This window comes from Megascapheus bottae, chromosome 15 (assembly GCF_031878675.1).
Source record: "Megascapheus bottae isolate mThoBot1 chromosome 15, mThoBot2.hap1, whole genome shotgun sequence".
NCBI classification, from domain to species: Eukaryota; Metazoa; Chordata; class Mammalia; order Rodentia; family Geomyidae; genus Megascapheus; species Megascapheus bottae.
Genome location: NC_143523.1, coordinates 36,971,116 through 36,983,481, shown reverse-complemented (window position 1 = coordinate 36,983,481; position 12,366 = coordinate 36,971,116). Strand labels below are relative to the sequence as shown.

At 40.0% G+C, this 12,366-nt stretch overlaps 1 protein-coding gene across 1 annotated transcript in view; it reads left to right on the top strand.

Annotated features, from left to right (window-relative positions):
* Ank3 (ankyrin 3) overlaps positions 1 to 12,366 on the top strand; it is a 258,674-nt gene that overhangs the window by 120,646 nt on the left and 125,662 nt on the right. The window contains exons 9-13 of the mRNA XM_090346380.1: positions 1,154 to 1,252; positions 5,761 to 5,958; positions 8,692 to 8,790; positions 9,978 to 10,076; positions 11,367 to 11,465. Coding sequence (XP_090202506.1) covers positions 1,154 to 1,252; positions 5,761 to 5,958; positions 8,692 to 8,790; positions 9,978 to 10,076; positions 11,367 to 11,465 — 594 coding nt within the window. The remainder of the gene's footprint in view (positions 1 to 1,153; positions 1,253 to 5,760; positions 5,959 to 8,691; positions 8,791 to 9,977; positions 10,077 to 11,366; positions 11,466 to 12,366) is intronic.

Here is a 12,366-nt window from a genome sequence, read left to right as displayed (position 1 = left end):
AAAAATTGGGATGGTAGTTTGGAGATTGAAAGCAGACTAATTCTACAATAAAGAGTACTCAATAATAGACATATGAACTACCTAAAAAAAATACTCATTAAAAGAGGGTGTTTTTTAACAAATCATTTAGTAATCATAAGTGTGTTTTGATATTGGCTCAGTTATATTTCAGTGCTGATAGAGATCATTCTAATCAGATATGTTTTTTATAGATTTACATTCTCCGAAAATCATTAACATTTTCTTAAGTTTACATTCTTTTGTGGTGAGAAACATGATATGGTAATCAATACCGACTCAAGCATAACATTACATAACATGAAAAAGTAAGTGTGAGAAATAGAAATGAAAATACAAAAGGTACAAGAATACAAAAATGCAAAAGGCAGTATAAAATGCCTACTACAAGCTGCTATAAACACATTTCTGTTTGTCAAGTTATTTGTAGTATAGTATTTGTATAGTATTTAGATTCCAAGCTATATATTTTACAACTGCTTAAATTTGTAAAAGAAATTTATTTTTCTTTCTTTTTTCCACAATCCTAGGGCTTGAACTCAGCCTGAGCATTGTCCTTAGACTCCTTTGCTCAAGTCTACTACCTTACCACTTCAGCCACTGCAACAATTCTGGTTTTCTGGTGGTTAATTGTGATGAGTCTCATGCACTCTCCTGCACAGGTTGGCACTGAACCATGATCCTCAGATCTCAGCCTCCAGAGGAGCTAGGATTACATGTGTGAGCCCCCAGCTCCCAGTGAAAGAAAATCTTTCTCAACTTGATAATATGAAATTCTGCCATGTTCTCATGCCTATCATCCTAATTATTCAGGAAACTGAAGTCGGAGGATTGCAATTCAAAGCCAGCCTTGGCAGGGAGTCTGTGAGACTCTTGGCTGCAATTAACCCACCAGAAAACCAGAAGTACCAGAGTGCTAACTTTGAGCAAGAAAAGCTCAGGGTTTATCAGAGCCCAGTCACTGAGTTCAACTCCCATGACCAAAAAGATTTTAAAAAGGACAAAAAAAAAATCTGAGATACATGAATCAGTGTATGGTATGCAGAGTTTTGGATGCTATGCTGGGTCCTAAGAGACACTGGACATTTCTAGAATTGAGCAGTAAATCTAACTGAACATGTCCATTGGTTCTCAGGATGGTCTGACACCTCTGCACTGTGGGGCAAGAAGCGGCCATGAGCAAGTTGTGGAAATGTTGCTTGATCGAGCTGCGCCGATTCTTTCCAAAACCAAGGTAATGGCTTTTTTTTTTTTCTCGCATCTCATCTTTGCTATCCTATTTTTCATCTCTTCATTGATTGGATTATTTTCTGGATATTTCTTTTATTCTTTCAAATAGCTCTGTCTTTCTCTCTTCTTTCCTTCCCTCCTTCCCCCCTCCCTCTCTTCCTTCCTTCCTCCCTCTCTCTCTCATATGTGCACACACATGCACACACAGTAATGGAGTTTGAACTCAGGGGCTTCAATTTGCAGGAAGATGCTCCAGCACTTAAACCATATCCTCAGTTCTCTTTTTTCTTTAGTTCAGGTAGAGCCTTTGGGGGAGGAGCTGGGGGGGGCTGTCCCTGACCTCTTTAGCTCAAGGCTACCACCCTACCCTTGAGCCAAGCCCATTTTCTAGAGGTTAATTGGAGATAAGAGTCTCAAAGCCTGAGGCTGGGAGTTTGGCCTAGTGATAGAGTGCTTGCCTAGCATGCACAAAGACTGGAGTTCAATTCCTCAGTACCACATACATAGAAAAAAAAAAAGCCAGAGGTGGTACTGTGGCTCAAGTGGTAGAACTCTACTCTTGAGAAAACCCAAGGATAGTGCTCAGGCCCTGAGCCCAAGCCCAGGACTGGCAGAAAAAGGAAAAAAAAAAAGGGCACAGGTCCTTTTGTGTCTGCGCTGGTTTTGAACCTTGATCCTCAGATCTCAGCCTCCTGAGTAGTTAGGATTACTGGCATGAGCCACTGTGCCCGGCTAGTTCAGGTGGAATATTCGGGGGGGGGGGATTGCCCCCCCTCAGCTGACTAGGACATCAGTCCTCCTACTTCTGCTTCCTCCATAGCTGGGATGATAGGAATATGTCACCACACTCAACTTTTTGTTGAGATGGAATTTAGCTAGCTTTTATCTCCTGGCTGGCCTTAAACCACATTCTTTCCAATCTCAGCCTTCTAAGTAGCTGAGATTAAACATGTGAATCATAGTGCCTAGCCAAGAATTTTCTTCTCTTACCTGTTTGATAATTTTCAAGATAACATGTTAATCTTTTGCTGCATCTCTCATGTCCCTCATTCCTGAGAATCCGCCTCTCTCTTTCACTACTCCCTCTCCTTCTCCCTGTCCTTCTTCTCTGTCTGTGTTTTCTGTTAGATGATTCCCACAAATGTCTGTTTCTGGTCAGGCTAAACATTTGCGTGGAAGCTCTGTTGGACTGTAATAAGCAGAGGCAATGATCACTGATACTGAATTGGAGCAGTCTCTAATGTCTGAGTTAGCTGCCCTTTCATTAGGACAGAACCCCTTCTGCCTCCCCTCCTCTTCCCTCCCTCTTCCCATCCTCTAGCCTTTCCACTTTCTTCCTACTTTTCATTAGTTTTATTTTTTTTTTACTTTACAAGAACACCAAACATGCTTTATTAGCACAAAGAAGCAGCCATAACAAGGCACAGCAAGTAGACACAAACGTTAACAGTCAATATTTATATGTGTGACATACAAATACAGTTTTCCATTTTTGTAGCCTTGGCAATAGGCATACGGGTAAAAGAACTTTCTGGGACAGCTGGTATGGAAACTAAGGAGCAAGCACTCACCAGCAGCACAGAACACAGAACAAAAAGACAAGAATTGATTTGGCTACTGTAATGCAAAGTATCTAAGACAGAAATGAAGAGTCTGTTCATACCAAAAAGCAAACATGACAATTGGCTAATACTTGTCCACGTGCTCGTTCAAGTTGTGTGTTATGTACTATTCTAAATGACAAAAAAAAAAAAGGTGCTATGTGAAATTACTTACCCATCACTCACTGTTTACTTGGTTTAGTTTCCCTCGGCTTGGTTTTCATCTGCTCTTCAAACTCAGGCATGTTCCCAGCCAGGCTTTTTTAGCCTATTACTCAGCCAAACCCTACCACTACCCTAAGTTAGCATCTTCTGACCAGATTTTTATTTCCTTTCAAGCTCTTGACACCATTACCTTATTTTTTTCTGGCTTACTACCCAATGAAATAATTTTTCTCTCGTTCAGTACAGTACACTCCAGCACCTAGGTTAGTGCCAACATGGATTAGGCCTTTGATGGGTATTTGTTGAAAGAACTAGTTGGATGCCTGGTTTTAACACCATCTGTCCACTCTTGAGGACATGCATCTTAGGAAGCTAAGAAAGCTGTATGACCGGATCCCTATTTTCAGACACTTTACATAATATGACTATGATTTTTCTTTTTTCCTTTTTGTCCTTTTTGTCACTCACCAGGGATCTGGTTCCCATCCATTCATCATCGTCTTTGCATATCACTAGAGACTTTCCTTGCGTGTTTGACTCTCCCTCCATGTCTGTTCTGCACACAGTCATTGGTTCACCCAGAGTTTGTGTCTTTGTTTATTTCATATTTTCCTCAAAGAATATATCAAAACATAAAGCAAAGGCAAGTGTTGGCAGGCGTGAGCCCATGCATATGTTCGTGGGAGGCAGGATCTCAGATGGGAACTGGTCCCACCCTTTGTCACACCTTTGTTTCTACTTTGGTTCAAAATGTTGGAGAGGAATTTTTGCTTTCATTTTAGGCAAAGGTGTCCTGATTGATAGGTGATGCTTGAAGCCCTGAAATGGATATAAATATTTATCGAGCTTTTTATATATGCAGCACTCAGGGCTGGACAAGGTGGGAGAAATGTAACCATAAGCCTCTTGCTTTTAGGAACACAGAGTTGAAATTATATGGCAATAAGTGGATAATGCCAACTGTGCAAGTGGCTGAAAGGAGCATCACGTTCTGTTTCCTTAGCCTTCCTTGTTATGTCTTTCATCGATAAGCTAGGAGAAAGTAACTTGTTCCCAAGAATGCTGAAACACCGAGTTCATTGGTGCATGTTTACTGTATCATTACTTTCAAAACTTACTGATGACAGTGTTTTGGGAAACTGAATTTGCTGCTGTTACTTTCCCCCAAAATGTGTTAAATTACCTTATAATTAGCTGAGCTTCTTTTCATGATTGGACTCTAGTAATTTTCCAGTCCATTCTCAAATTATCTTAATGCTAAAAGAAACCAAAGCATTTCTCTTTTATTTTTCTTCCATTGAAAAACATGCATTTAATGGTAAGTGCCATTCCAAACTTTTGTGGGGGAAATGAAGTGCTAGAGTCTTGTGCATCCTTAAGTGTCTACTTTAAATTTGACCCCCTATTTATTTCTTCTCTGAGAGTGTGAAGTACATTTTCAGTTCTTTACTACTGCACATGATTAGCTATTACAGAAACCCAGTTGATTGAACGAATCCACATGTAGACTGTCAGTATCTTGCATTTCTTTTACATGGACACAAGGGGGCACCAGATTTATAGAAATAGGAACAGTTTCCTTTGTACATTGTAAAATTAAATGTGTTACAGATTCTTTTTTTTATTTTAACTCAGTGTATTCAATATCAAGCCTTGGCAATCTATAAGGACAAAGTAATCAGAAATCCAAACAATACCAATCTGTTCTTGCTTTTTATTATTGTTTCCTTTTAGTCCTGAGAAATCAGCTTATTCTGGCTCCTAGTACAATGTATATTGCCAGGAATAGAAATTATCGTTGACAATTCGTTACAGATTGACAACAAAAGTTAGAAGATCCATTTTAAAAGTAGTGATAGGGCCAAGAGTGTGGCCTAGTGGTAGCATGCTCCTCTGGCACGCACAAAACCCTGGGTTCAATTTTTTGGAACCACATACAGAAAAAAAGCTAGAAGTGGTACCGTGGCTCAAGTGGCAGAGCACTAGCCTTGAGCAAAAAGTGTACAAGGACAGTGTCCAAGGCCCTGAGTTCAACGCCCAGGACTAACAAAAAAAAAAAAAAGTTCCGTAGCAGGGCACTGGTGGCTCACATCTGTAACCCTAGCTATTCAGGAGCTGAGATCTGAGGATCACAGTTCAAAACCAACCCAGGCAGGGAAGTCCATGAGACAAGTTATTGCCAATTAACTACCAGAAAACCAGAAGTGGTGCTGTGGATCAAAGTGGTAAAGCACTAGCCTTGATCTCAACTACTGAGGGACATTGCCTAGGCAAAGGGTTCAGGCCCCACAACTGACATTAAAAAAATTTTTTTTTAAAGTAGCAGCAGTTGAAGACAACTGTTCAAGACAGTAGTATAAGACAGCTGGGCCCCAGTGACTCACACCTACAATCCTAACTACTCAGGAGGCTCAAATCTCTGGGTATTCACATTCACCTTGGTCAGCAAAATCTATGAGACTCTTATTCTAGTTAACAAGCAAAAGTCAAATGGAGCTCTGGTTCAAGTGGTCAAGTGCCAGCCTTGAGTGAAAAAGTAAAGTGAGAGAATGATGGCTCTGAGCTCAAGACCTAGTACCAGCTAAACAACAAAAACTGTCAATACTTTTTTCTAATGAAGTATTTTAATGAGGGGAAAAAAATAACCTTTTTAATCTGTTGGCATTTGCACAGATTTTATTGTGGACTTGGCTCCTTTGTGTGTAAAGGGAGAACTATGAAGATTTGATCTCCTTTTGTGTTCCAGAATGGACTGTCTCCATTACACATGGCCACACAAGGGGACCACTTAAACTGCGTTCAGCTTCTCCTCCAGCATAATGTGCCTGTGGACGATGTCACCAATGACTACCTGACTGCCCTCCACGTGGCTGCCCACTGTGGTCATTACAAAGTTGCCAAGGTCCTCTTGGATAAGAAAGCGAACCCCAATGCCAAAGCCTTGGTAAGTGGCTCTGCCAGTAAGTGTAGCCTAAGGGTATTGCTGACAGTGTGCTACGTAGGGGGCAAAGAAGTTGCTTTTACACAGGGAAAAGTGGAAGCCATGAGGTAAATAAGAAACTTCATCAGTTTTGCCATATGTCCTCAGAAATCGACAGAACCTCCTAGTTCTGTTCTAAACAAGCTGTCAGAGCTAAACTGCGAGTTCTTTAGGGTCCCACTTATGATGGTGTTATGTAATGAAACCTAAAGAATGCAATTACAAAAAGACTGGGGTTCTTGTTAGAGGTAAGGTTAACATTTTATGAGTTTGTTTTTGGCCAGATGCTGGTGGCTCACACCTGCAATCCTAGCTACTCAGAGGCTGAGATCTGAGGGTCCTGGTTCAAAGCCAGCCTGGGCAAGAAAGGCCATGAGACTCTTATCTCTAATTCACTATCAGAAAACTGGATGTGGAGTTTAGCTTAAAGTTATAGAACACTAGCCTTGAGCGTAAGCGCCCAGGCCCCGAGTTCAAGCCCCATGACCAACTAAAAAAAAATAATTTTTTTTTCTGAACTCTTAAAAACATGAAGTCAAATGATCAAGAAGTTCTGTTCGTATAGGGATTTGTAAGCTAAACCTGCATTGTGTTACTCGGCTTTTAATGCCTTTTATCTCCCTTTTACCTTTTCAATCACAATTTTTGTCTAATTTGCCATCTTCACTACTAAATTGACCTGTAATTTTATTCTTATCTGTGCTATGCTTTGCTTTTACCATTGGAAAAATAAATAGTCCCAATGTAGCAAGCGATTTATAATTTACTTCACAATAAGTAGTCATACTTTGGAGGGAAAAGTTAAGTCACTAATTTTAGGGAAAACATGAGTTTTCTAGCAGTCTTGTGGTAAAGGTTATGTTGGGATCAACGCTTTCAGGAGCATCTTACCTTCGTTTCAAATAATGTGATTGTCTGGTCTGAATGGGATCATAACACTTCTGATATTTTATGAGCTCTGAAATTTAAGGGGGGAAAAAGGCAGGAAAAAAAACAAAAAAAGAAAGGAAATTGCCCATTCCAGACATCTCCAATGCCATGTCCAGGTCTTTTTTTATCCAGGCTATGTTTCAAGAATTGTGGGCCCACCCAGTATGTCAAATGCATCTGATTTCTGAGAAAGGAGGAAAAGAAATTAGCATCCAATGACTCATTTTTCCCTACAAGTAAAAAAAAAAGAAAGTCTTAAAATAGGGTGTGGCCTCATACTCTTTTGTCCTATGGCTGAAGATTTCATAGTGTATGGATGTTGTAACTATAGTCAAGGTGGACTATGACCAGAGAAGTGGCCTTGAGAATCTCCTTAGTTCATGAAGTCATTACTACTTGGAATGAATTTGATGTGTGTTTATGGTTGGACCCTGGTATCTTGTAGCTCTCCGTGAACAGTTGAACTGTGTAGGAAAGTTATGGAGCCATAGCTGTTGGGCAGAACAGTTTGGAAGGCATTTTGTGTAAAAGCACATTCTTTCCTTAGATGGCATAGGAAAGTGAATAATCCAGGTGATGTTGAATTATTCAAATTTCTGCTTCCTTGGAATAGACATCCACTTGAATTTCCACATTGGAGAAGAAAACACAGAAGCATTTGATTAATGATCTTACAGTTTCTCAACCCTGTGACAAGGAAGCTGGGATAGGCTTTGGTGAAAGTTGGCTCTGAGGACACACTTTAATTGTTCTGGATTTTTTTTGTACAGCTGTTTATTTTTTGTTTGGGAGTTTGTTTTACTGCACCTTTTGAGGGAGATAAAAGAGAAGGGCATTACTTGGAAGAATGAATTCTAAATTATAATAATTGCATGATCATGGTATCTTAATTACTAGATTGTAACAAATACTCCCTCTTTACCACCACCAGGGTAACCTGGAGTTGTAATCATAGCTGACTACCTTGGCTCCCTGCGTGGGTTCGGGGATATACTTGGTTCATTCCCCATAGTTTCTGTTCATTTTTAACTCTCTACATCTTTTTAGTGGAGCACAGTGAAGCAGGTACAGTGGACTCTTGACCTGCACAGGTTTATGCTTCCATCCAGACCACCACCGAGGAAGAAAAGCTCATGTTTACCATACATGGACCTTAGTACTGTGCTGCTGATACATGATTTTTTTTTCCCCAAATGCCACCCACTTCTGCTAAAGGCACTCAGTTTTACCTTACATTGAGACAACATTTTTTTTTGATGATGCGGATTTTCCCAAAATTAAGGACAGAATAACAGTAGATCACACTGGATTTGAACACAACTGATGATCTCTGAGAACTTATCCACATCAACTGAACTGCAAACACCTTTGCAGAAATTTATATTTTTTATTGTGAAAATGTTTATTATTATTATCATTGGTGTGTGTGTGTGTGTGTGTGTGTGTGTGTGTGTGTGTGTGTGTGTGTGTGAGTGTGTGTTGGTCCGTCCTATAGCTTAAATTTAGGGTCTTGGTTCTGTCCCTAAGTGTTTCTTACTCAAGGCTAGTGCTTCAGCTTTTTGGTTGTTAATTCAAGATAGGAATCTCAAGGAGTTTCCTGCTCAGGTTGGCTTTGAACCATGATCTCAGCCTTCCAACTAGCTGGGATTGAAAGCATGAGCCACTGGTGCCCATCTGATTTATTATTTCAAAATCATGAATTTCAAATTAATAAACCACATTTCAAAACAACAGTGAACTTACTGTTTATGCATTTGTCCCTTACAGAATGGCTTTACCCCTCTTCATATTGCCTGCAAAAAGAATCGAATTAAAGTAATGGAACTCCTTCTAAAACACGGTGCATCCATACAAGCCGTCACCGAGGTAAGTTTAGTATGACAGGTATTCACTAGAGTCTGTGAAGAGCACAGCCTCAGTAGCCAAAGTACTGTGCTGTCTCCTGGGACCAGCTACCTTTGCTTGTGTCATTGCTGGTGACTATAGCCTGCTCTCTATGCCAGGGGGACTGCCAGCACTAAAAAGCCACAGATGCGTGTGGGTGGAGGGTGGAAACAAATGTATCCCACCACTAAAAATATAACCCAAAGTACACACTCAAGGTGAGTGGCACCATTTTGGAAAACAAAACAGGAAATTTGATAATATACTATTTTTCTGATGAAAAGCAGACTTGTCCCCTGGAGGAATTTTTGGTTGTGGCAAATAGATAGTAATACTAACATCTTTTGAGTAAGGCTAGCCATACTACTTATAGTTATGCTCAAAATGACATATGTGTCAAGAGTGGAAAATAGCTTCCATATTTCTGTGATGTAAGAATCAGTTTGGCATGAGACATATACCTCAATTGTTAGAGCCACAGCCTAGCAAGCAAGCTAAGCAAGTAAGGAGCCCTGGGTTCAATCCCAGTAAAGCCTCCCCCAGCAATAAAGATAAATGTAGCCGGGTGCAGTAGCTCACGCCTGTAATCCTAACTACTCAAGAGGCTGAGATCTGAGGATCTCAGTTCAAAGCCAGCCCAGGCACTAAAGAACACAAGACTCTTATCTCCAATTAATCACTAGAAAATGGGAAATGGGGCCATGGCTCTAGGAGTAGGGCAGAAGCCTTGAACTGAAGAGCTCAGGGACAGTACCCAGGCTCAGAGTTTAAGCCTCATGACCACCTCTCTTCCCCCAGCCCAAAAAATGTACATGTACTCATTCCATCCTATACACAGCACATGTACTTGTATGGATCAGAAAGATTTTGTAACAAAGGGAGGAACAAATGGGTTATTTTCCCCATTCAAAAGTATGAATTAAGTATTTCTTTTTTTAATGGGTAAATCATAACTTGTAAGATTACAGAGCTCACTTTAGAGATGTAATCATGTACTGAGGTATTTGCCTTATAGGATCTATGACATGATAGTAAATATCCTAGTATTTTCCACTCAGATCAGGACAATGGTTAAGATGATGCTGGCCAGATAGGCACATAGAAAAAACACGAGCCTTTTTGATGATTTGCCTGCAAACTGGCTTTTCCTTCTTTTTTTTCCCCTCTAGTCGGGCCTTACTCCAATCCATGTTGCTGCCTTCATGGGACATGTAAATATTGTATCACAACTAATGCATCATGGAGCCTCACCAAACACCACCAATGTGGTAAGTACTCCTTAAACAAGGAATGTTCAGTGTTGTGAGTGTTTAAGAAACTAACAAAAGATGTCTTTTGTCTACTTATTCTTACTGTAACCAAACCAATAATTATTTAAAGCCACTACTTAACGTATAAAACGTGAGAATAGTTTCCTGTACTTTCAATTCAAGACCCATGGAAATGTAGCCAATGTTGTAAAGATGTATGGCATGTGTCCATTACCATTATAAGTATATCACTCCTGGATATTTTCGTACTCAAGAAGTAAAAATCAGCAAGTCTGGAACAGAAAAGGGGAGAGTGTGAGTCTTACCCATTCACCTCAAGGGAAGCCTTCTAAATAAAATTCTATATCCAGAAGCCTTCTAAATAAAATTCTATATCCAGACCAAATTTTCCTAGTGCCGAATCTAGACTGCACTTTCCTTCATTAAGAGAACACTGGGTAATAAGCAAAACAGCATCCTCAAGATCTGCACAAACAAAATAACACATTTCCTATGAGATCACTCTTTCTCTGCCCTTCCATACATGACCTGTAAAACAAAACTTACTTTTACAGAAGCAACTGAAAAGTGGACATCTGTATGAAAAATTTTTTAAATGTTTATTATGTTGACATGTTTAATATATCTACATTTTTCTATCTTCTTTTTATGGGTATTAAATAAATGAATAGTTTGAATTAAAGTCTGTGTAAGGAATGGGTGGTCCAATAGCAAAGAAAATGGCCCCTTGGGCGATGCCAAGGACAAGGATTCTGTCTTGTTCAGGTAAAGCATGAGATACAAAACAATTATGGTTTAGCCAAGCCTGGCCCTCTAGTGTGCTTTTTGTGTCTATGCAGTGTTTTAACTTTCATTTCATAGTCAATGTTTAAGAAGTGGCAGATTAACATAGATAACCCAAGTGATCCCCTTTTTTGAAAACATGACACAGTAGGGCAGGCATTCATACAGTTGCATGAGGCTCTTTGCGGAAGTTCTTCCACTTGCCCTGCCCTGTTCATTTCCTGTCACTATGAACAGTCACTTTTGAACCCTAATGGAGGCATACTACAGATTGAGTCATGTGGCTGATAACTGCAGGTGATGAGAGGAACTGGTTTACCCAGAGTCCTGGTCACTGCTAATCAAGTTCCTATGGAATATTTATGGATTTGATTTCTATCTTTTCAAAAAGTAATGAAGTCCTCAAGGTGATTTTTTTCTTCAATTAAAAAAAATAAATGAAAGGTTATCACACACTCTATGCCAGATCTAGAGTTAATTGATTTTGGCTCGTGTGTTCCCCAGAGAGGAGAAACAGCACTGCACATGGCAGCTCGGTCCGGCCAGGCTGAAGTAGTACGGTATCTCGTCCAAGATGGAGCACAGGTAGAAGCTAAAGCTAAGGTATGTTGGATACATAAAGGCTTTTCCTGTCGAAGGAAAAACCTTAGATTTTAGGGGCAAAAAAAAAAGCTTTAGATATCTGCTTACTCTCCCTCAAGAACATTTTCTTAAAAACAGTCAACAGGCAGGGTGGCAGTAGCTCACGCCTGTAATCCTAGCTACTCAGGAGGATGAGATCTGAGGATCACAGTTCAAAGTGAGCCAGGCAGGAAACTGTGAGACTCTTATTTCCAATAAAATACTCAAAAAAAAAAAAAGCTGATGTGGCACTGTGGCTCAAAGTAGTAGAATGCTAGCCTTGAGCTAAAGAGCTCAGGGACAGTGCCCAGGCCAAGAGTTCAAGCCCCACTCTTGATGAAAAAAATAGTATACAGATAAAGGTCTCCACCCAAGTACTATTGTAAAAACTCTTTCACCTTAGTTCAACTATTCAACGTAATTAAATATTGCCTTAACAGATTAGGAACTCGATCTAGACTTGGTCCAGAATTCTCAGTGCTCCTTAAAGATAGGTATAGATGGAAAACTTCGAGAGCAATCACAACTTGGAAACATAATTGAGCTATTTCAGTGGACTTGAAGGTCAGCTGGCACAGCCACAAAGGAAAAAGAATAATTATTTTTTGTCTATAAATTGTGAAACGTTAATCCTGAGACTCAAATGACAGAAGCTTCAGTAATCTGCTTTCACATATAAGAATACTTTTATGTCGAGCTGCATTGAGTCTCCAACAGAAATCTGCTTACCTGCCTCTCATAGGACAGTAAGCTGATCTGCCCATGAACTGGAAGTATGGAGCTGGAAGTGATAACACAGCCCCATGACCCCAGCACCTGGGAGGCTAAGGCAGGAAGAGTACAAGTTCAAGGGTAGCCTGGACCACAAAGAAAGCTCTTATCT